The following is a 25802-nucleotide window of genomic DNA, read 5'->3' on the forward strand; positions in this document are numbered from 1 at the left end:
TTATACCCGATATGAATAATCTTCTACCGAATAATGTTTATCCATAACTGGGTAGTGAAAGTGATAAGCTTCTTCACGAAGTTTATTTCCAATAGAGTACTTAAATAGATAAACATATTTACGGTGAAGTCCCATATGGATAAGCATACTCAGGAATCTTATTTAGAACGAATTACTAAATGAACATCCATAATATAATATATTTATAACAAAAAGATACATTATTAGGCAATTTTTTTTTTTGCGTTTCCACCTTCCTCTGAAAAGTCACTGTGACACAGCTCTCTCTCCGTTACGAGTAACGCGTTGCTTCGACGCCCTTCAACGGTCAGTCAGAAAACGACGTCGTCGTATTCATCTTCATTGTTCTTCCTCTAGCTAGGGTTTTCTTTTGTCTCTTACTCACCTTTCTCCCTGTTCAATCGAATGTGATTTTAAATAGAGAATATCAAGGGATTGAGAATGTTCGAGAAATCGAAGAAACAAAAGTGTTTTGTGACTGAAGAAGATATATCCACTCTCTTACAAAGGTCTCTTTTTGGTTCTTCACACTTATTTTTAGAATTTTTTCTTGGCTTTCCGGGTATTGAAATTTTGGATATTTTTGCTTGGTGATTAATATTGAAGGTATAATGCAACAACAGTGCTGGGAGTGTTGGGTGAGGTGGCAGCACAAGTTGCAGCAGATGATAAAATCGACTGGAATGCATTGGTGAAGAAGTCTACAACTGGGATTACTAATGCAAGAGAATATCAAATGCTATGGCGCCATTTGGCTTATCGCCATGGTTTGCTTGATAAATTAGATGATGCTGCTCAACCTTTGGTATGTCAATCATCGGCAAATTGTTTGTCCTTCTGCGTGTGTGTATATATATCTATATCTATATGTATGTATGTGTTGTACTTTTGGGGGAAGCGGCAGAGCTAGGAATTCTGTCAAGGGGATTCAAAAAGATACAAGAATGTGACACCTGGGATTTGAACCTTCAAATGAAAACCCTTTGCCATTGCACTATAATCTTTCCCTACGCTAAGGGGATTCGACAATTATGTCATTTTTACCCTATTTGCGTATCATAATTTTCCAATGAAGGCGATTCAATTGAACCACCTTGCGCGTCCTAGCTCCACCCTGTGTGTACAGTGGGAGTGGGTTTGTTTTGTTTTGGGGGGGTGGGGGGTGGAGGGGGTTCTTCATTTGGAAGAAACAGTCCAAAGAAAGCAGACTTGATATAAGTGATATACATAGTTGAATCAGCTAGTTTGAGATTGAGCCGTAGTTGTAGTTTTGTATACTAATTTTTTCTTAGTGAAAGTAATATTTTATTGAGATAGTAGGAGAAAACTCCCTAATAAGAAGTATACCAAAAGTAGAGTACCTACATGAAAATATATGGTTCTTTACAAAAGACGCCCAATCATCTATAATTCTATACCGACAAGAGTAGTGGATGCTCCAAATTTAAGCAAAAACAAAAAGGCCCTAAGCTGTAGGAAGTAATGTTTTCCCTGTTAAGCTCTTTTGTTCCTTTCTCTCCAAAGTACCCACATTACTGCTAAAGGCGTCAAAGTTATGCATAATCTAAGTCAATATTGATAAATTTGGGAAATGTCTTGTGTGTTACAATGGAGATATGTTCCTCAGATGTTGCTAGTTTTTCAGTCTACAATGTGGAGTTGCGCTTTATCTTGTATGTTGCTGAACTTTGGATGGTGAGAATGGCTGAATAGAGCATTTCCAGCTTGCTATCTTTCCTTCCTTTCCTATCTCAATCGCCTGGCTTCTACGTGTTGTATTTTGATAAAAAAAATTATGCTGCTGTTTGCATATTTGTATTTGAGAATAAAGTGTACAGATATTAATTTTCAAGTTTTTCCCTTTCTCCAGATTGGGAATAAATATGGCCTATTTCATTAGGTGTTGGGGTTTAATAATGTGCACGTTGTGAATATATTGCTAAGCTTGTTGCTTACATATGTGGACATCTTCATTTATCTTGTGCCTGGCAGGATCTCTTTTTTTGGCGGAATGCTGAGTACTTAATAAGTGGCACCCAGAAAACAATTTTTCGGTCCCTAGTTTAGTGTTTTTTCTTTTCTTTTCTTTTTGTGATCTTTGTTTGAATTATTAAGTGGCAGTAATTTTGGGAGCATGTATTGATAGTGATGTATGGTAGTGAAATATCCACCTTATATCTTGAACCTTATGTTGGTGATTTATACTCTCATGACTTTTTGTCGATTTTGTACTTTTTGATGACAGGATGATGATAGTGATTTAGAATATGAGTTGGAAGCTTTCCCTACTGTAAGCAACGAAGCTTCAGCAGAAGCTGCAGCATGTGTGAAGGTAAGTCAAACAATCTGCCCATAGTAGTAATTTCCTCTAGCAAACACTGTATTTGTGAACAATTATTTGGCTGAACAGCTTGCATCTTTCATTGACACTCAATTTGTTTTTTTGGATAACCAATTGTGTGGTTTGGGGGGAATCTTGGCCTTTGACAGGTACTAATTGCTTCTGGTGTTCCAAATGATACCAATATGTTAAATGGTTCAACTGTTGAGGCTCCATTGACTATAAATATACCAAATGTCCAAACTTCTAGAACTGGTGTGGATAATTCATTGCATGGTACTTCTATTCACGGGACAAATATTACAGTCCCAGTTGCAGTGCAAAAACAACCATTTTCAACTGTGGCTGCTGCTGAGGGATTGGATACCCATGGACCAGCTTGTACCAACTTGCCTCCTCGGCGAAAGCGTAAACCATGGTCAGAAACAGAAGACATGGAACTCATTGCTGCGGTCCAAAAATGCGGTGAAGGAAACTGGGCAAACATATTGAAAGGGGACTTTAAGGGAGATAGAACAGCTTCACAACTCTCTCAGGTTTTCCTTTGTATATGATTAATATATCTATCTTTATCAAAATACTGACTAATATATCTGAATATATTCTCTAGTTTTAATTACTCTCTCTAGTTGGTAAATGCTTTTAGCCTTGTCCTTCATAAGGTTTAGCACAAACATGGTGCTATTTATCATCGTATTTAGGAATTTTCTTTCTGTTAACTTTGATAGGTAAAATAATAATATCGTAGTTGAATTGCATTCTTCGTTTTTGCTTTTGGTGTAAATCTGAATATATATATATATATATATATATATATATATATGACTAACATAGTCTTGATGTTCTACAATCCTTGTAAGAAGAGCAAGGAGGGTACATTTCATAGGTTTTTTCCTGATGGTAACACCTATTTTTGGATGTCAGCACAATCTTTGTGCTGGTGTTTTATATTAATATACAGAAAATGTTACCTTCTCCAAAAAAAAATGTTAGAGAAAGTAGTCTATCTTTATTGCTTAGATTAATCCTTGACTTGGAGTTAAAAGAATGTTAATTAATCGGGTCCTTTGGTTCACAGCTCACTAAATTGATCTCATCCAAAATTTTACCCCTTCTATTTGCTCCAAAGAGTAAAAACCAAGAAAATAGATCGTTCTCCAGCTCAGTTAATTGATTAGTTGTAGATTTTAGTAAAAAAGACACCTATATCCAGGATATTTTCATGAATCATCCCAGCTATATAACTAGAGTTTGCTTCATTCTGAACCCATTGATAGAGAGACAGAATAAAGATCTTATCAGATTGAGAAAATAGAGCTGTTTCTAGTGCTTCACACATGATAGGAAAAATAAAAAGAAATAAAATAAAATTAAAGTTGAGTAGAATAGCCCCTTCCATGTAAAATGGTAAGATGGTAGTAAGGAACATAGAAAAGTCTCATATGCGTGCTTTTCCTCAATCTTGAGCAGTTGGTGTGTTTACTCAATCTTGAATTAGGCAACAACCAACTCATGTCTTGCAATATCCAAAATTTAAAAGTTTGGGAATATATTGTTCCTCCACTCAGACTGAATTCCTTTATTCAAGCATTAGGTTCTGATTATTTAAAAAATGGCAGGGTATGATGCCATGTCCTTTTGGCAGTTGCACAATACATTTAGTAGTACAAGTAGCATGCCCAAGGTGCTTTCCTTCTAATGATGTTACCTATTTTAAGGAAGAGGGGATGCTGTACTTGACAAAATAACAGTCCAATTATTTAGGATCACTATTTATCGATAGACCCCGATTGTGATGGAGCAGTTATCCTCTATCTATGTGGTGTGAGGTTATGGACCAACTTTAAGAAATTTTTGTGTCAGTTCTATGGTATAAATTGAAAACTTTATACTTCTGATGTAGGATTGTTACATTCCTTAGAGGATAACATCTCCTCCCTTTAACCCCTCAATATCTAATGAAATTTCTTACTGAATGCCAGCTACTAGTTTGGACCAAATAATAATTCAATCATATAACATCACTGCTTCTCGGCAGACCCCGATTGTGATGGAGCAATTATCCTCTCATCCATGTGGTATTAGGTTATCAGCCAATTTCAAGAAATTTCTTTTTCAGTTTTGGGATATAAATGGAAAACTTTATACTTGTTCTGATGTAGCACTGTACATTCCTTAGAGATAACTTCTCCTCCGTTCTTCGCCACATTTAGGTAGTGCTTGCACCAAATCATGCGTCTCAACAAGAACTAACCAAGTAAATGACTTTCGTTTTGATAAATTTATATTAATTCTCATGCCCTTGTTTTCAAGAGGACAACACTAAACGATAATGTAGCAAGTAGAATTTTATATTAATTGTTAAAAGAACCCACTAAAAGAGAATGTTGTTATTAGGAACAGGAAATTATAACTTTAGTATAAGAAAGCTAGTCATCAAATCTGAAGTAAAAGCTAAAACTACATCTTTGCATCTGAATAAAAAATTTAATGTGGTTTCGCTTCCTAATTGACATGAATCATTTTACATAATTTCACTTAGTTGTAGGTTTTTCCAATTCTTTTATCTATATAATTGTTTTCTTGTGTGTATAATTATTTTTTCTTGCATTATACACACGTGCACGTGCATTCATGTACACACGTATCAACTTTTCATCATCCGCGGTGTTATTATCTAAAATGTGTGCTTTAATTGCTTTTACGCTTTAAGCGTTAATGGAATTTGGCGTTTTTGGCAGTTTTTCACCATTGACAAAACTGGTGAAACCTTTAGGTTGCAAGCTCCATCCTTCCAAAGTGTTAACAAGTTTTGGTATGCAATCATTTATTGACAATTTTGGTGACATAGATGTAAATGGTAGATGGATTAAACTTAATTAGTGGTGAAGTTACATCTAAATATTGTTTTTGTCTTCATTTAAAATAAATATTGTTTCTGTAACTTCAACCCAGCATTTTGGTTGTCCTAAAGAGAATCCTCCTAGTGATATCTATGTCAAACATATAGTTGGAGATAGACATGGATGTCCGTTGTTATCTAGTATGGTTAGGATGTCTGGGTTATTCCCAGGTTTCCCGGGTTCGAATCCCGGCAACGGAATGAGATTCAGAAGTGTGTATTGGTGTAGCTAGTGTGAATTAGACGTGAAAAAAGTAAATAAGAGAAGTTGTAAATATTTTGTGGACTGTTATCAACTGTCATTTTGCATTTTAAATTTACTATGAGATTATGAATTTTTTTTGTGCAGAGGTGGGCCATTATTAGAAAACGACAGGGAACCATGGTCGGGAATGGCTCGCAGCTTTCAGAGGCTCAGCTGGCAACTCGTCGGGCAATGTCACTGGCTCTTAATATGCCTATGGGAGATAACTTAAAAGCTGCTTGTCCCATCAGCGTTAGCGGTAATTCTCTCAACTCCTCTATGATGTAAATGTATCTGTTACCACACTCCTGATGGGAGAAGGAAAAGGTTGAGGTTTAGGGGGAGGATAGTTATTGATACTGTCTAGAACTCTGCATTGGGTGTGTCAGATGGCTGAGAGTATCCTCTGATAATCGGAATGTATGTTGTCGTTTACAGTATCTGTTGTCTGCAAAGGGTTAATTAATTATTCAATTGTTCAATGTTTTTTTTTTCCTGGAACTGCTCATTGCTCAACGTTCATTAGTTAAGAAGTTTCAGTTGTTCAAGAGTCTTTAGAAGGTCTGAGTCCTATATTCCAATTAATATTGTCTGCATGCAAAATACATATAAAAGATATTGCACATTGATCTAGGAAAAGCAAAAATTCCAGTGGATTAGGAGCAATTTCTCTTTTCAGCATGGCTGAGTTATTTGAATGGGTGGAGAAAACATGGGAACTCTTTCCTTCTTAACCTTGTATATCGTTAATGCCATTCTTGCATACAGCAGTTTTAACCCAGGTTATTGTGTTGTTTCAGTGGGGCAAAATTCAGGCGCTAGACCTAGTAACTGTTCACATTCTGTTGTTGCTGACTTTGCATCTGTTGGTGCACAATCCCAGCATCAGCAAGATCCATTGTCGTCAAAACCTCGGATAGTTCCAAAAAAGCCATTGCCAAAACCTAATACGAGCCCAGATTCAATGGTCAAAGTTGCTGCTGTGGCTGCAGGTGCCCGCGTTGCTACCCCTTCAAATGGTGCCTCATTGCTCAAGACAGTAGAGTCTAAATCTGCTGTCCAATTACCTGGAGGAGGTCCAGCAGTAAAATCTCATGTCCCAGTTAGTACAAATGGCTTGCCCAGTAATGTGCACTTTATTCGTACCGGCCTGGTGTCCCATTCCACAGTCCCATCAAATGCCTCACGGCCTGGAACTCAACAAGTGCTTGGCCACTCTTTGAAACGTGTATCACCGGCATTTCAACTTAGCCCAGCTGGTACTTCATCTAGACCAAATGCTTCAGCTGCACCTAATGCTCCAATATGTGCTCCAGTTGCTGAGCTTGACGATACTAAGCAAAAACTTCTACAAAAAAGTCAAACTACCGCTCTGTCTAGTGCACAAAGTGAGAAACAAGTAGGAGTTGTAGGTGCTTCTGGTGATAAAGCACTACCACCACAAGGCCAACAAGAGAAACTTCCTGCATCAAGCAACCCGTTGATAGAAAAAGTTGAAGATCAGACTTTATCATTCAGTGATGAAGTAAAGTAGCATAGACAAGAGGATCAAGATTCTGTTCCAGGCATTCAGGTTCAAGAAAAGTTAATAAATGATACAAGTAAGCCTAGTAAGGCACCAGCTAGAACTGAGAATGGGAGTGCTAATGGAGGTGATCTCAATAAGGCACCAACTAGAACTCAGAATGGGAGAGAATGAAATGGAGTGACTGGGTTGGACCAACTATGCATGTAAAGTTAGATTCATGTTAATTATTCTTATCTACCTTTTGGTAGTTTGGCTTTCTTCCTGCTTCTTTAATGTAAATGTGTAGGTTTCTCCTAGGTGTTGTCTATACTTGGGTAACAAATTACAGTTCCTTGATATTCCTTTGTCAATTATTGATTATCTCCATGCATTATTATTTCGTTATCATGATTATCTTTTTCGCAAATTGTGCAATCTTATATTAAAGAGACTATGGCACTAACTAATTTTCTTTTTTACTTGCGAAATTGGTTAGATTTAGTCATACGTACAACGTAGTTGAGCTGTTTAGACAACCACACTAACTTATTTATCTTATTTTGCTGCACTTCTCTTTGTTGTTTTCCTTTTTGAATTAAGAAGGTAAAAAGTAAAGTTAGCTCAACTGGTACAAGCTTCTTTTATTGAGATCCTTGTTCTCTTCTTTTAGTCTTGAAAAAAACGGGTAAAGGACAACATTTGCCAGTCATATTTTTGTAAGTACCACTTTTGAGTAACTGCAGCTCTTCTATCTTGCTCCCACTTAAATGCAAGGTTCAAACACTTCATATGATGCGTCATTACAAATGAACCAAAGCCCTGGACGCAACTACATAGTCTTGAATGTTTGAGCGCAAAGAGACAGAAAGTCCAAAGATTAGTAACATTAATCAGCAGAGGCATTATTCTTACTAATAACATTTGAACTTCCCATTTATTTCAGTCAGAAATAATGAAACTGCATATTCACAATGACATCATACTTGCTAATAACATCACATGTATCCAACTATTCTCAGGCAGAAAGAGATATTGACAACTGGATGAACCTATTCACAGATATATTTACATCAAAGAATATTACAAGCATAATCACAACTTAGCTTTCCCTTCCAATTGTCTTTCTTTAGCCATCATTCTTCTCTTCTCCTTCCAGCCAGTTTCAAATCACAAATTTAAACCAATCGGAGGAGGCAAGTAGAGATTTCTTCTTCTGAACTAAAAGCAGAGACACAAAGTACGGTATGATCATTGATGTACCTAACGAGTTCCTAGACGATCCCTTTTTACAGGTTTATTTTCATTTCACTCCTAAGTCGATATTTAAGCTTGTAATAGGTAACAAAAAACAGCTAAAGTTTGATCAATCTGGAGGGGCAGCAGCAAAGAAATCGAATCAACTCAGCTATTGCAGTATGTCAGCTGTACCGCAAAGATGAGAGCCACTGCTCCGTATACTTCTTATTCTCTGCATGTAAAAAACGAAATCAATAAGCATAATGTATGCAGAACACAAAATTAAGAACTAAGCCAGCAACTATACCACTATTTAATTCTTTAGACATTTGTTTTTGGTTTATCCCATGTCTAAATCAATGCATCATTCATTCAAAAAGTAAAAAATGTCAAGAATTGGAAGGAAACAAAAGAGTGGAAATCATAATGCTAGACCAGAAAATGGTTACATTTCAGAATAATAAAAATTTCAAATTGGCAGTCCTGTAATGGCTAATGAACAGAGTTGCACAAAAATGTGAAGTCTTCCGATGCCAAGAAAGTAAAGATATGTACATCCAGTGGCGGATCCAGAATTTTTAAGTCATGGGTACTGAACTATTATTTATCTGAAAAGTACTATTAAGACTGGGTGCTCAAGTAATATATTTGTAGGAATTACTAACTTTTTTATATCAATAATTTTCATGACTCCAAAAGTAATGGGTGCTTGAGCACCCATAACCATCAACATACATCCGCCACTGTGTACATCTCAACCAGTAAACAGAACCCCTGCTATCCTATAACTGGCTTGTTAATGATCACATAGACTCTACTAACTGAATATGGTACTAAATACTTCTCAACTGATCAAGCCATGTAGGACACAGGAAAAAATCTAACTTTTAATTTCAAAACAGAAGTAAAAAGGGGCAAAGATCGGAGTAGTGTAGCACACAAGATACGGTGCTAGATATGAGTCACACTAATGTATAACAGGTTATTAATGAGAAATTCATTCTGGAGGTGTGCTGCATTAATGAGTTAAGATTACTCATTAATAATCATCATCAACCCTACCACCAATCCTTGCCCTTCCCTCTGAAAACAACAAGGGGAGAAAAGAATCTTGAACTCATTCTAATTTCTCTAGATTAGAGGACCTATAGGAAATGAAAAATAAAAACCATTCAATAATATAAAGAAGGCCAACCAAAGCAACCTCATTCAGTCACCACATTACATGAAAGGAAGCTTTCAGCAATCTTAACATTCGGAGCTTGCACTAGATCTGCTAGTTATACTTTCAGCACATTAACAAAGCGGAAATGGAGCAAAAAGCAGGAAAGCTCAATTCATCAATTTCTAAGCATGAAACAAAATGTTGACTCTCGGTTCAAAATTTTGGTTATAGCAACGGGAAGTTGACAGAACCTTCAAAAGGTAAAAGTCCGTGTTTTATCTGGTTTTTGCCCAAGCAGCCACTAGTTTCAACATCAATGTATATGTTTCTCATAGAATTACTTAGTAAGCCATTAGCAGCTAGCAGCATATTATCAAGTGGAAAGAATTCTTTATCTCAGGAGTTTCATATACTTCAAATACGTGGTATCTGTCTGAGACGAATATAAATTTAACTATCTGAAACGAAAAATATATAATTGGTTCTGTTGCACCAAAGAGAAACTAACAAAAGCAGAAGTTGTATTTCCAAATAAAAACAGAATATCTCTGGAAACTGACTCTTACCAGAAGCATGTATATCCTTGAAGTTTCGAATGCCCTGCAGAAACTTGTCTTGTGCATTATCTTCCATGTTTGCGCGTCCACGTCCATAGCAAGGAACAAGCACAGCAAAACTATCATCTCTATTTTCATCACTGTGGAACTCCGGGCCATGTGGCTCCAACCATCCAATGGACCAGTCTGAATCATCAGACTCGGACCCTGATACACATCCACCGTCCGATGGCACAAGAACAATATCATACTCCCTATCAATCTTGCGCTCCTCTCGACTCTGCCATTTTCTCTTAACCCTTCCAGATGAGGAGGCAATATTCCGAGGGAACTTCAAAGTATCCAATTCCAACATCCCTGAATCAGGCGATGAATTTAAACAAGTCCCTTTCGAGATTTTTGGTTCTTGATGCTTTCCACTCCAAAGCCACCATGACAAAGGGGTAAATGCCAAGGCCATGTCTTACTGAATCAAGAAATTTCTTGAACCCAAAAAGAAATCAAATTCTGAGACTGTTGAGTTTTTGAACAAAACTGTTGGCAGATACAAAGAATCAGGATAATGACAATTGAAGGTACTAAATATGTTATTTGTTCCTGTTCCAAAGAAATTCAGGTAGTTAGAAGATGAATACAATGAAAATGATACAAACAGTGTTAACACAGCATGTTATACAATTGAATGACCAGCAACAAATTGATTTTTCTTTTTAAGTTCATCAATTTTCAATACAGCAAGAACAATAATAAAGACATGGAACACAAATAAAGTGACATTTTAGTCCACTCATTATGACTCATAATGTTGCCATCTTTGTGATAGAAGATGGTATATATCACCATTTTTTTTTAATTACTAAAAACATTCTAAGAAAATTAAAGCTCTTCCCTTTTTCCTCCTTTTCTTTTTCTACTTTCCCATAGCAATAAATCAGTCACTATAATCAGCTAGTAGCAAAGGTTTATAAGAAATTATAATATACCCCCTAGAAATAGGTCCTCATAGCAAATTAGAACCAGATATTTTGACCCTATTAATTAGCTCAATATTTTTTTTTTGAATTGAAATTTAGCTCAATTTTCAGGAATTGTACAAAGTGGTGTTTCACAAAAATAAGAATTAAAATTCCAATTTCAGCCAGTCAAACAAAAACCACCAAATATAAAGGAAGTACAAGGAAAAAAAATCAAGAGTCCCAGTAAAGATCATAGCTTTGCAATTAGCTGTGCTAAAACTACTCATAAATAAACAAACAAAAATCGTTAAAAGATTCAAACTTTGGATACTAATAAATCCAACCAAAAAGAAAGCGACTTTAATCAGAAACCCAGTAGAAAAAAATCATAGCTTTGCGATTAGGTAAAAATCTTCATAAATAAACAAAATAATATTTAAAAAAATGAAAGAAAGCCTTTTTGAGAGTTCCAATATGGGTATCTTATAAAGAACCTTAAATATTCCTTCTCTATCAAACTTCATAAGTCGATCAAAAGTTTCAGTTGCAGAAAAAGAAAAAAAGAATTCTGCATACATATTGAAATACTTAGACCAATATGTATACCTGCTAAGCCTGAATTTACATGTAATTCTAACAGGAGTCTTTTCTTCCTTTTTCTTTTTTTCCTGTTTTATAAGGAAAAGGGGTCTTTTTTCTTTTCAATTTGAAGAAAAAAAAATAGAAATAGGAATAGACAGTTTTCTTGAACGTTTGTGATAGTTTCCTTCAAGTATCCAACCACCAAACCTGAAGCTGAGTCTATATAAAACACAGCTTAAGTTCTGAATTTAGAAAGGGCAATTATTCTCTGGTTTAAGGTACAGGTGAAGATGGTGGAATTGATTTTTTGTTGATCAGGAATGAGGGTACAATTGTCTTTGTGGAATTATCCGAGGGTAGTTCTTGAATTTTAAAAAAAGTGTGTATTGATTGGATATGAATATGATTGGTGAGCAAGCAACTGAAGAAAGATAAGTCAAATTAAAAGAAAAGTGCTGCCAGGTCAGACGACATGCCACGGTGGCAGTGGGACCAGGAGCTAGGATAACGTTGCTTGTCAATTTCTTGTGTGTGTGGTTCAAGTAATTTGGCCACTAGTTAGCTAGTTGGACCGAACAGTAGGCCTCTAATGTCTTAGTTGTACCAAGAAAATAAAAATAATTCATCTGTTCTTAAAAAATAATGAACAAATTCGGAGTATAAAGATTAAATTTCCTAATTGTTTGTCTTTATTTGGACACAAATTTTTATTTTTTTCTAAAATCAAATTTATTTAATTAAAAGTCAAATAAAAGTATTACTTATAAGTTACAGATTTTAATAATAAACAGCATTTTATATACAAAAATTTTGGTAAGTGGCTCTAATGTTGCTGTAAATGGGAAAGGTAAATCTAGTTTAGTTAAGGACAACACGAGTTACTTGAGTACAAATCAAACTAGAAGCCTAGTTGTTGTTGGCCTACTTTTGAAAATGCCTCCATGTTTGCCTCTCATAAAGAAATGTATACAGTTGTTAGATTGGTTAAAGCATATAATGGACAAAGACAATTCTATCAAGACAGTTTGAGAATTAGTACAATTAGGTTTACATTTATGACTTTCTGTGTTACCTTTGATTACGGTTAACTTCCAAAAGACAATACAGCAATGATACGTAGGAGCTAGGTGTGCATTGGTTCTAATTTTGCAATTACCAAATCAAACCAACTGTGTCGAGTTATTAGATCTAAAGACCAAATCAAGTCAATAAAATTCGATCGAGTTTTTTAATCTCGGTTTTTCGGGTTATTCGAATTTTTTTCCGGTAAAATCTTCGTAGCACAAAACATATAACTTGTGCTCAAAATATTTCTTTAATCCTAGTAAGATACAACTATATAAGGTATTTTCCAAAAAATTAATACAAAAGATGTGTCATGCCATTATCCTAAAATATTCAACAATAAAGACAATAAAATTATGTAATATAAATATTGCTAATTAAAAAGCCATAATAAAAATAAACATAATCTAAGTACTAAGTCATGTCAAAATAAGTAGACTAATAAAAGAGTATTAATTACATGGCTAAACGCTAAAGAAAAAATAAAAATAGGTTATGCATTTTTGTCTAAATTATTGCAAAACAAAAAAATAGATATTCAATATATTGCCTTCTGTAGTATTGAATTGAATGTCTTTTGTTAGCATTAGTATTGATTTGATTTTGATTTGGGCTTTTGTTAGCATTATTTAAGTTACTAATATTAATATCTATAAAACTTATTAGAACATTCAAAAGTTGTAAGTCCAACCTTGAAATAATACCTTAAAAGATAAAATTCTGAAAAACTTAAGAAATATTTATAAATTACATCACAATAAGTATATTTATATATTAAATATATCTAAAATTTCTATATATGTAATGTCGTGTTGGTTTGGTTTCGATTTGACTTTCTTTAGTTAAAACCAAACCAAACTAATTATGATCGGATGTTTGTTCCAACGCCAAACAAAATCAAACCAAACTATAGACGGATTTTTTTTCTCGATTTGATTCAGATTATCGGATTCGTGCGGTTTGTCGGTTTCCTTTGTACATTCCTGATAGGAGCAGTGGCGGAGGTAGGATTACCACCAAGGGAGTCCAAAAAAGAAAAAAAAGTTAGAAAGGTCGTAACTAGTGGGAATAAAATCAATGACCTTACAAAGATTTTGAACCCTCTTAATTACTAAGTTATGCTTTTGGGTTGTGTTAGGGAGATTCAAAACATAATATATAGAGGTAAAAAATAAATTTTACCTTTATATACAATGTAATTTTCTAACAAAGAGGGTTCGAGTGAATACCCTTCCCCCCTAAATCCGCCCAGGAGAGCTTCGAACCATAAACTAATGCGTAAAAAACAAAAAGAATTAAACTACATATAGTACATGCATACTATGACGGCCGTTTTTTTTTTACTTTTTTTTGTGGTAAAAAAAATGCTTAATGCTTGGTAACATGCGCTACGCACACCAAGTATATTTAATGTTGTAAACAAAATATTGGTTGGTGCATTGGTTAATTGGCAAGTGCAATGGTGGCCATAACCTTTGTATCGGTGAGTTCGATTTTAGCCTTTCACAATATTATTTTTTATTCAGTTTTTTTTTCTTTTTCTTTTTCTTTTTTCATCTCTTATAATTTATGGAAGGCTACAATTGAACTCACGACACAAAGGCTATAGCCATCATTCGACTTCGCCACTTAACCAATGCACCAACCAGCACTTTGTTGCTCATATAAAATATTAAATATACTTGGCGTGCATAGCGCTAAATAAAGTTGTATTCCCAATTCTAAACCTCCTCCCTAAAAAACAAAAAAAAAGAGAAAATTGTATTGGCGGAAAAGAGGCATGACATGTGGACTATCATCAAAGTGACAAGGGCATGACACGTGGATCCACTACAACCAATTTGATTTATAGTAACAAATGTCTTTGTCACTAAAAGGCTTTATTTCGTCACTAAATATCTTTTCTGACCAAATTTTTTTCGTCAATTCTTCGTAGCCATAAATGGGTCACTAAAAGTTTACAAAGACGATTTAGTGGTTCGTCGCTAAATGACGTTACATTAGTGACAAATTTATTATTTTGTCCCCAAATATATTAAATCAGTGACGAATTTGTTTGTCAGAAAAACTTCAACTTTTTTGTAGTAGAAATAACTTTCGTCACTAAATAAATTCTTAATACCGACGAAACAAATTTATCACTAATTTTTATCTTGATTAGTGACAATTCTAATTGTCTCTAAAGTGGTATCTAATTTGTAGTTGAAAAATGTGATTTTGTCACTGAAGATATGCAAATTTTAAAGAAAAAGATTATCATTTGTACACAAAACGTTTTCGTCCCTAAATGTATGAAATTAAAGACAAATTTGTTTGTCTAGAAAATTGTAACGATTTGTGACCGAAAGGTATTTGGCGATGATTATATAGGTTTTGGTACTATTTGCCATTTTTTAGATAAATAGATTATTTTAATATTTAGAATTTATAAATAATAATGAATATTCTATAATTGAATATAATACATTTTTTGCAAATTTTAATGTTTATAGGACAAATTGTTAAAAACTGCAGAATCTTTATTTCTCATAGAGGATTAGTTACAATATTTGGGATTATGGGAATACAAAGATGAGGATTAAAAATATATACACAAAAATATGAGTAGAGGAGTAAAAACATGACATTTACCCTGTATATTACAAAGATTTCAGTCTCAAATCCCCAACTAACATAAAGAAACTGCATCTAACACTTAATACATTCACCATTTCTCAATTTAATATCTTTAGATTCTTGAACATCTTTTTTTACTGCATAGTTTCTTTTTCTGTTTGCCACGGATCTCTTCTTGCTTGGCTCTGTCTCTCGCCCATGTTTTGGCTTGAAAAGCCTCATATTGGTGAAGGCATGACCTTGTTTGTCAGAGAAAAAAGATAGTCAAAGACATGACATCAACAGAAAAACATAGAAGACTAACGAGTTTAAATAAAAAGAGAAGAAAGACAAACCTATAGATCTTTCGTGAAACCGTCAATGGTGGCAGAGTTTTGAAGAAACATAGTCACTTTTTTATTAGAGAGAAGTCGAGAGATGTGAAACTGTAAATCAGTCTACAGTTTTAATTTGTGGGAATGAGCATTTGATCCATGATGAGTATCTTTATGGATTGATTCTGTTTCATTTCCTTAAGTTTAGGGATATTAACAAGAAAATGAGCCGATTATCTCGTCCACTTTGTTATGCTAGTTATTCTTACTTATCTAGCATTTTTATTTATTTGACGAAAAAAATTTAAATTGGTAAAAGAATCAAAAGAGGACTACATAAAGTAAAAGATCAATTTTCAAATTCTATTCAAAATTATACGTTAAGGCCGAAATTTCTATATTTTGCAAGAAGCCTTAAAACAATACTTTTACGTAATTCCCTTTTAAAATTCTTTTGATTTAAGAAAATCAAACATTATGTTTTCTAAAAAAGATACAGCAAAAAAAAAAAAAGAAATCAAAAGTTCCTTAGTTTTTTTTTTGTTTTGAAATTCCTTAGTTTGTTTATTTGAACATAACATTATGAAAAATAGAAGAAAGTATCATTTATTTTCAAAGAATTTTCCTCTTTTCTTTTTCAACTAGTATTAGTACCCGCACGGATGCGCGGACATTAATCATGTCAAATATTTAAGTTATTTGAATTGTATGTAAATAATCTTAAAATTTACACTTTCTCAGTAAATATAGATAATCATTGGATATTAACTACATGAAAAAAATTAACCATTTCTTCTATTTTTCTTTTTTGATACAATTCTTGCCGATGTCATTGGATCCTAAAAATAGTTAGGAAGTAAAATAATAACTCATATTTATGGCAAAACAATCAAATGTTGAAACAATGAACGACTCTTTGGATAAGACTTAACTCTTTTACTACTACTTGAACTCTTATTTGGTGTGTTGATATCTCTTAAAAAATATTTCTTTCTTAAATTTCAGTTTCTAAAATATTATTTTTTAATAGTAATTATTTTTATAATAATGTAATTGAAAATATTATTCTTAATTCAAAACTCATGTTAGTTGGCTATCTAAAAATATAAAAAATTCTTTAGCTAGTGAATTATTTTTACTCCATTTTGATATTTGACATTAAGCATATTAAATATCTGAGTTCTTTGAATTATATGTAAATAACCTTAACATTTAAACTTTCTAAATAATTATGGATAATTGTCAGATATTAATTAAAAAATACTACATGAAAAAGGACTAATATTTTCTCCATTCTCGTAGTGATAATTTTATTTTTGCACTATTCTCATAGGTGTAATTGGAACCTAAAAATCGCCACAAAGTAAAATAATAACTCATACTTATGGCAAAGCACAAAGGTTAACACGATATAAACGATTCTTTAATTACGACGTGACTCTTATACTACGACTTGAACTCTTATTTGATATGATTTTATCTTTCAAAAACTATTTCTATTTTGAAATTTTAATTTCTAATTTTTTTTATATTTTAATAATGATTATCTTTATAATGATGCAAGTGAAGATGTTATCATTAATTTAAAATTAACTTTAATCGGCTATCTAAAAATTTAAATGATTCTTTGGCCGGATTTATTTCAATACGACTCCACCTTAAGTTTATCGATATTTCTAGCCCCAGAATTTAAATTTTTAATACCCTATATATACAAAAAATTTGTTCTTTGAATCATTAAATGTTAAATTAGTTGATTATTATTATAAAATATTGCATATATTGTCTTAAAATTGTCAAGTAGTTTATTTTTTGACACTATACTTGGCTTAACCTCAATGCAAACAACTCAAATTGCATTTCAATTCAAATTCGAATATCATATCAGTTTGTTAGTAATAGTGATTTTTTTAAAAACGACACATAATGTAAATTAAAAAAATATTCTAAGATATCCTTATCTTATAATCTATGTATTTGAGTTGAAACAAAAATATTTGAAATCGATGAGATTAACTTTCAAATATTTTATACTCAACAAAGATGAAACATAAGAAAAAATTTGCTGTCATTTTTTATTTCTAGTTTTAACCTTTTTTCAATATTTATTTTCTTTTATCTTATTTTTTATGTCATTATTTATTTTGTTACAAAAAATTAATTTATTTCACTATAAAAGGATGAGTTTTAATAAAAATTGTCGACATATGAACTTTAATTATATTTTCAGTCTTTGGTTGAAATTATTTCATATTTTTCTTTTGGCTTTATCTAATCAGCCGAATCACCCGACCACTTAAATAAAAAAATTGAATGATGTATAATTTATATATAATCCATATATAATATGTGTACAATCATGTGTTGTCGGTATATCATCTATTTATATTAGCTATAAAAAGTAAACAATAAATATGGCCGAATATTATATAAATATTCCATAAGATTTCGGTTTTTTTAGTTTATCCATGATATAACTTCTATTATAATAATTTTAAACTCTCTACTAATGTTCAGAAATATCTTATCTTTTTATTATCTTTGAATTAAAAAAAGTAAAGACATTTTTCAAAATAATTTGTTTACATTTTTAAAAAAATATTTCAAGTCATACCAATTTTTTCTTTATATATACTCTTTGTTACTTTTAAAAGTCGTTATAGAAACTATAAATTAGAAACCAATTTCTCTCTTGTTGAGTTTAAAAAAAAACCTTTCACATAATCTAATGATTCAAAACTAATATTTTTCAACGAAAAAAATATTATACCCTTACAATATTGGCTTGACTACAGCTAAATGAAGGGGTTTCAGCTTATACCCTTCAATTCCTTGAATGTGCTAAATTAAAATTAATGATAGCAGTTGTATAGTCAAAGTTTTGTTATTTGTTTTATGTTCATTTATGCAAATTGACTCTTCAAACAAATATTCTTCAAGAAGAAAAAAGAAACAACTTTTTTTCTTAATATTGACTAATTTTGTGATGTTTCTTTCTCCAACATGTATGTTTACTTTATTATATATATAAGTAAATTTTTATTTGGTTTTGTAAACTCTTTTTTGTTATTTAGATAAACATAGACGTGTACCCTATATATTACATTTATTTTAAAAGAATTTTATTTTATTCAAATCTAGCTACAGTGTTTCAAAGAACTATACTTATAGGATTTTAAATGTGAAAGAGTTTTATAGTTTTATGGAGTAGTCTTTGTTTTTTTCTAGAGACGAAGTAGTATTTAAATAATTAGAAAAAATAACAAAAGTTCCTAACATGATTGCATATGATCATTAACCTAATTAAGTATAATAACATGATAAAAAAGATAAATTTTATTTTTAATTTAAATTCGAATTTTAGAACTTTATCTATAAATTCAAAAAATTTAATTTCAAATATATATATATATATATATATATATATATATTATTTGTATTTAACTAAAATAGTTAAATACAGAATAAAGTTACCATATACTATTAACATTTATTAGCTTGCCACTTGGCTTAACCATAATGTCAATTATATATAGTAACTTTCTTGCTTTAATATATATATAGATTTAAAAATATATTTAGAAAATAATCTTAAAATTTTTTAATTATTAAACCTTAGGGTAAATTAGACTAAACACCTTTGTAATATGACTCAGTTGCAATTATGTTTCTTGTATTTTAAATCAAACACTTAAACTCCTTATTACTATGAAAATTTTATATAAATATAACGACTCAGTAACAAATATACATCACTCCCCCTTGTATTTCGATATCAAACATTTATACTTCATATACTATGAATATCCTAAAATTTTATGATCACTTAATTAAGATATACTCCCCTTATTCCCTATATTTTTGTAAAAATATTTAAACCCCTTGTATAATAAGAATCATGCATCAAGATAAATGATCTTCCAACTAAGTGAATTTATGATAATTTAGAGTGGAACAATAAATAAGCAAAATAAAATAAAAAATAAGAAATTTTTATATAATAAAATATTATAATTTAAAAAGTACGAATAGATTATGTGTTTATGAAGCACACAATGTTTTAAAGGATACATGTTTCAAACAATATTTATCATCTCTTTTGGTGATGAATAATAGTATCGTGAACAACAATAAATCTAGTGTAATTCTACAAGTGAAGTCTTGGGATGATAGTATTTACAAAAATCCTACTCCTACCTTGAGAAGATAGAGAGACTGTTTCTGATAGTCCCTCAGCTTCAGAAAAATAATAATACTGTGAATTACTTCTTAATTTTGTTAATTTTTTGAAAGCAAACAATATTAGAGTTGTATTATATAATTGTGATTTATTTTTATAATAACAAAATTCATTTTTAAACTTATATGAAACTTTGTTGCATCTCAAACAATAATAGTTTAATAATTAAATGAGTAATCTTTAGAGATATTTTTTTTATTTTAAAAAAAATGTTTCTTGATTCATTTACTAGTACATTTGCTTTTCAAGATCATATTTTTTAAAAATAAGGGTTGTTATGACTTTATAGTTGATTCATACATCATGGTATTTTATAAAAATTTGTCATATTTCATATATAACTTTTAGGATTTATGATATAAAAAACTGCCAATTCAAAATTTCTTTGTTTTTTAAATAATTTTGTTTTTATTTTTAAAAATAAAAAAATATTTATTCAGAAAATATTATTGAGAATAATAGAATAAAAATTCTATATCTTCTATTATATTATAAAAAGAAAGTAGCATACAAAAATTTAAACAAAGTAATATGCTAATAAAAGTTTCTATTAATAATGCAATAATACTAAATATTGGATAATATAATAAATAAAAATACCGAACATGCCTATTATTCCATGCCTATATAAGTCTCATTAATTTAATAGAGATTTTATTAATTAAAATTCAGACAATATTATTGAGAACATTAGAATAAAATTTAAAATAAAAAAATATTTCAAGAGTAATAAAATATATATCTTCTATAATATTACCCAAAAAAAGTAGTAGACAAAAATATTAAACAAAGTAATATGGAAATAAACATTTCTATTAATAATGAAATTATACTAAATATTGGATAATATAATAAAGAAAAATACATCACAAAAAGTTATTCGATGACTATATAAGTCCCTTTAATTTAATAGAAATTTTATTCACTAAAATTCAAAATAAAAAATATTTCAAGATTAATAAAACATATATATCTTCTCTTATATTATAAAAAGAAAGAGATCAGACAAAAATATTAAACAAAGTAATATGCTAATAAAAATTTCTATTAACAATGTACAATACTAAGCATTGGATAATAGAATAAAGAACATATAGAACAAAATATTTATTCAATAACTATATAAGTCCATTTGAACTAATTCAACACCATTCATTTAGAAAAATAATACAATAATATTCGTATTATAAATAAAAACTAAATAAATAAAATTAAAATATTTGAGAACAAAAATTAGTGTATAAAGAATAGAATAGATATAATGTGATTATAACCCCACTTTAAATTTATTTGACAAAATTAAGTAAATAAATAATGCTCAAAAATATTATTAATAAATTTATATGTCGAAATAATTTGAGAAACTCATACAGGATAAAATCAAACTAAATTTAAAGAGTAATATAAAATTATATTAAATATATTATATGAAACTGGTAATTTATTAAAAATTTATATGTGAATTTAATAATATTAAATAATTGAAAATACGATTAGATAATAAAGGAACAAAAAATATAAATTTGTTGGAAAATATAAAAATATAAGATTTATAATTAAAATTATGATGATAAAAGTCGTACATATACACATACCTAAAATCATAATTAAAAAATAGTCAAAAAAGAAGAATACTTTTAAAAATAAAATCAAGTGATATCGTAGAAACATGTATACTAATTAAATTTCTCGGGTAGGAAATTTTAGTTAATAAATTGAACTCATAATTTTATAATAAAAATATAAAATTCTATTAGCATATTATACATTAAAAGAATATATTATATATATAGCACAAATTAATAATTATTAAAAATATGTGTAGATTTTTAAAAAAATAAAAATAAAAGTCCTATCTCTTTATACTTTTGATGAATTCAAAATTATAATTTAGTAAAAAATAATATTATATTATATAATTTTTTAGTAAAATACAAAATGAGAAAACTAATTAAATATTACAGTAGAAAAGAATGTACGAAAAGAGGGGGTCAAGATAATTTTATGATATTTATATTTTGAATTAATTAATAAGAAAATATAAATAAATAACACTGAAGAAAATTATTGATAAATTTAGACAATTGAAGAATTTTGAACAGTATAACATAAGTTTTAAAAAAATATTTTAGAGTAAGAAAATCTATTTCTCTATTATATTAAAAAAAGTAGTATCAAAATAGTAAGCCATTTGACAAGTCAATAAAAAGTCATATTATTAAATATATAGTATTAAATACTTGCTAATTTAATAATAATAAAGAATAAATAAGGAGCAAATAATTTATTTCATTACTATATAATGTTTATCTTTTGAATTTGTATCGATTTATTATATTAAATAATTAAATAACAACTTATGTTTTTTAAAATAATATAATATATTATATCTTAATTTCATAAGATTAATATTCTGTTAAATTATTCGTATCGTGCGGGTTCTAACACTAATTAGTGATAAAAACTGAAGTCACAATAAATACAAATTTTTATGGCTAAAAATGTACCTATTAACTATACAGAGTCTATTTTGTCACTATTTTAACAACAAATTTTTTAGCGACGGAACTTTTCTCGATTACCAAACTTTAATTAAAGTTGAGACAAATAATTTTGTCACAAATTGCCTGCATATATTATCACTAACTTTGTATATTATTAGTGACAAAAGCTAAAGTCACAAATGAATATAAAATTTATGTCAAAAGTTTGTACGATTTAACTACAAATTTTATTTCGTTGCTATTTTAACAATGTATTTTTAGTGACGAAACTTTTAACTATTTTTTAAGACAAATGATGATTTGTCACAAATTATTTGCAGCATCAGTGACGAAATTAATTGTCACTGATAATTTATTTTTGTGGCTAATGTTTCTCAATAATTGGCGCCAACCCATATTTTTGGTGGAAAACCTTAGTAGACAAAATTTTTGCTATGAAGTTTGTGTTTCGTCACTAAAAGTATATGACTCATGGATTTAAGTACGAAATGTAATTTTTGTCACAAAAATGAATAATTAGTGACGAATTTTCTATTGTAGCTAATAATTTCGTGGTTAAAAATCACATTTGTTGTAGTGACCATAAAAAAAGTAACATGTGACATTCCTAATTAGACGAGTTAAAGAATTCAAGGAGGCATGGGAGGAACACCCCAGGGTTATTTTAGACCCAGGGTTATTTTGGAAAAAAAAACCCAGTTCTGACACTTGGGGAAGAAGAAATAGGAACAGAATGTATAAAGACTATTAAAAAAGGTAGATGAACGAATCTGGTATAAATAAGGAAGGAAAATCGACATTAATCCGGTTGTAGGAAATCATCAGTCATAAATGCTTTCGTTACAATTGTATATGGTAACGGGTAATCAAGGCAATTAATGCCATTAGCTAGCCCGAGTTAAGTATGGAAACCGTTGTAATTATGTACTCCTATATAAGGACTTAGTCCTCAATTGTAATTGCATCTGATTTTTATTGAAATATATGCAATTATTCTTTACTTTATTCATAAGGTTCTAATCGCAAATTTGAGAGTGATTATCAATCTATTTTTCTTTCCTTGTCAATTATATTCATTAATTGTTTTATTCTTCAAATTATTGGGAAAGTGAAGTAAATCTTGGTTATCAGTAACCCGATTTCTTCTTGATGTTGACTTCGACCAAGAAAGCTATTTTTGAGTTAAACAAAAATATTGAAATTTATGTCTTCATTCCTAAAACTGAAATCTCTTGGTGAAAAATCCTACTAGTAGTTATCTAGTGGGAAGGAATTCGATCATGATACACGTAATTAATCAAAACGGCAGACGAGAATGTAAACTAGGCCACCTATTTGACTTCATAAAATCTTTAATTTTCTTAGACAACATTGTACCTTTTTTCACATGTTTAAAAAGGGGAAGATGAGTTAATAAAAGAAAGAAGGTCGAAAGAGAGACTCTGTATTTATATTAATTAAACCTTTCACACCAAATCTTACCGTAATAGCCTACCATTGATATTCATTGTACCTCTGCCAGAATTCTATCTCACCCCCTACTCCTTCCTGGGAAACTACTTTGTGATTGGAATTGACTCTCGTATTACAAATAGCAAATTAAATTAAATAACAAGAAAATTAAAGAATATGATGCCAAACGTCATTCCAAATAAAAAGGGACGTGTTGCAAAATTATTTGCTGCTTGGTGGGGTTGAATATTTCATTTCAATTTCATCAGCTAGGATTAGGCCAAAAGCATGATAAGGACAAAAAGGCAAAAGGTTTTGAAAGATCCATTAAAATTGGACCCCCTATATTTTTTGCAAAAACTATTTTTTCTTTTTTTAGGCATTCGATATTCTAAATTCTTTGGCCCCATTAATTTGTGTCGGGTAGACCCATCGAGAGGAATTGAAGATTTTTATTTATAAAGTTTAAGTTCGAAATGATGAACTAAGGATTGATTTGATTAAGCTTAATTCGTATTGGAGATAATTAAGCGTCCATATAAAAGAAGGTTTCCATTTTTAAAGTTCTAATTACTTGAAATAATTTATTAAATATGAAGAAATTTCAAAGTATTTCAACTCATCCTTTGGTAGTTAAGAAGTAAACTTGTGCTTCAATCATTCGTAGCATATGGACTTACTGACATCTTCCTTAGTTTCCTTCCAAAGGGTGCACATGACAATTGTTGGTTTGAAGGTGACAAACCAACTAATTAAAATACTTAACCATTTTTTTAGCACCGCCTGCGGTAATTGATAGGAATTAGCATTATGACTTCTTTTTTTTTTTTAGCCTTTTGAAATTGTAGCCTATATTTATTTTAGAATTTCAAGGCAAGCAAGCTTCAGAGTTTTCCTATCAATCATAAAAAATATCGAGCAACATCATCTAAGAACATAGCTGGAGAGAATTCTCTATTGTACGCGCTTAGATGTTTGACAATTAATACTCTCTCTGATCCATTTTATTTGATTTTTTGTGGTTCATAATATTTTATTTGTTCCGATATCAAAAAGGAATTAATTTCTTTTTTCAAAGTTGCTCCTGTAATAAAGAGCTTAGAATTAAAAATATTTATTATGCTTCCTGTATGGGTCCAAATTTAAACAACCACGACCGTTGATGAGTACGACAAACGGCGAGACCCTCGTAGCTCGACATCTTGCAGGGGACGACCTACAAGCGAACAAGAGACTACGACTTTTGCAGCAGTGTAGGCCCATTAGGGGACATTAGGAATATTCTTTCAAATATTCCCTATGACTTGTCTTTTAGGGTTTAGAAGAAGCTTGTCCCTTATATATGAAGCGTAAAACAACCTTGTAAGCCCCTAAGCATTTTCCTAACTCATAACACTTGCTATAACACTTGCTTACATAAACAATTGATGTCATTATTGTTTAAGGGTTGGTCTTGACAAGATAAAGAAATCTTATCTCCTGTGTTCTCCTTATCTATCTTTTGTCCTAGAGGATTATTATACTTAGCTAATATTTATCCCTTCATTTTCTTTGATTGATTTATTCAAAAAGGTTCTGATATCTTTTGAGTCAAACAATTTGGCGTCGTCTGTGGGGATTTCTATAGCTGAGATCTTAGTTTCGTCTAGATCCTTGAAAGAAATAATCACCTCTCCTTAGCCTCGCAAAGGCCAACAATGGCAGGAAAGGGAGAAACAAGATTAAAGGCAATAGTAGGTGTCACGAACAACCTCCTGAATTCCCTCAATGAAGCCGGTAAGAAAGACAATGAAAATACAACGCCAAGTGCTATACCTGAGGGAGAGATCTCACTCCCTCACCCCCACCCGCACGAGGGCGTGACTGTCTCGCGCGAGAGGGAAACCTCAACATCCGCAGCAGGAGAAGCACCACCAGCTGTGAAAAGGCTATTAGAAGAGTGGTTGACAAACACCTTGAGCAATATACTCGACAAACCCGTTCAAAGGGATATCGAAGGCACAATACCCGCAGGAACCGCAACTGTCGCCGATGAGCCAGAAACTCCACAAACAGGTAACACTCATACCGTCATTGATGCAGGTAATGATGCACTTGAGA

The 25802-nt window shown here is 30.9% G+C and overlaps 2 protein-coding genes and 1 long non-coding RNA gene across 4 annotated transcripts; 1 reads left to right on the forward strand and 2 right to left on the reverse strand.

The window, feature by feature from the left end:
- Positions 1 to 217: 217 nt before the first annotated feature.
- LOC107815624 (uncharacterized) lies at positions 218 to 7427 on the forward strand. 2 transcript variants are annotated; one of them, XM_016641239.2, is made up of 7 exons: positions 218 to 327; positions 443 to 530; positions 628 to 826; positions 2267 to 2353; positions 2512 to 2898; positions 5614 to 5767; positions 6309 to 7427. In XM_016641239.2, exons 2-7 carry the CDS (start codon positions 463 to 465, stop codon positions 7040 to 7042), a joined length of 1629 nt encoding a protein of 542 aa, XP_016496725.1. In that variant the 5' UTR covers positions 218 to 327; positions 443 to 462; the 3' UTR covers positions 7043 to 7427. The 2 variants fall into 2 exon arrangements, with proteins under 2 accessions (XP_016496725.1, XP_075096857.1); XM_075240756.1 differs by having other exon boundaries at positions 231 to 530.
- A 499-nt stretch (positions 7428 to 7926) lies between these two features.
- Positions 7927 to 11707, reverse strand: LOC107815623 (uncharacterized). The gene is made up of 3 exons (XM_016641237.2): positions 11536 to 11707; positions 9983 to 10570; positions 7927 to 8483 (listed from the first exon to the last, which is right to left on the reverse strand). The coding sequence occupies exons 2-3, from the start codon at positions 10431 to 10433 to the stop codon at positions 8434 to 8436; spliced, it is 501 nt and encodes a 166-aa protein (XP_016496723.1). The 5' UTR covers positions 10434 to 10570; positions 11536 to 11707; the 3' UTR covers positions 7927 to 8433.
- Positions 11708 to 15074: 3367 nt separating this feature from the next.
- On the reverse strand, positions 15075 to 15642 carry LOC107815622 (uncharacterized). The gene is made up of 2 exons (XR_001654773.2): positions 15528 to 15642; positions 15075 to 15431 (listed from the first exon to the last, which is right to left on the reverse strand). It is a non-coding gene; the product is annotated as an uncharacterized LOC107815622 (long non-coding RNA).
- Between the last annotated feature and the right edge of the window lie 10160 nt (positions 15643 to 25802).

This window comes from Nicotiana tabacum, chromosome 20, assembly GCF_000715075.1.
Source record: "Nicotiana tabacum cultivar K326 chromosome 20, ASM71507v2, whole genome shotgun sequence".
Lineage (NCBI taxonomy): Eukaryota > Viridiplantae > Streptophyta > Magnoliopsida > Solanales > Solanaceae > Nicotiana > Nicotiana tabacum.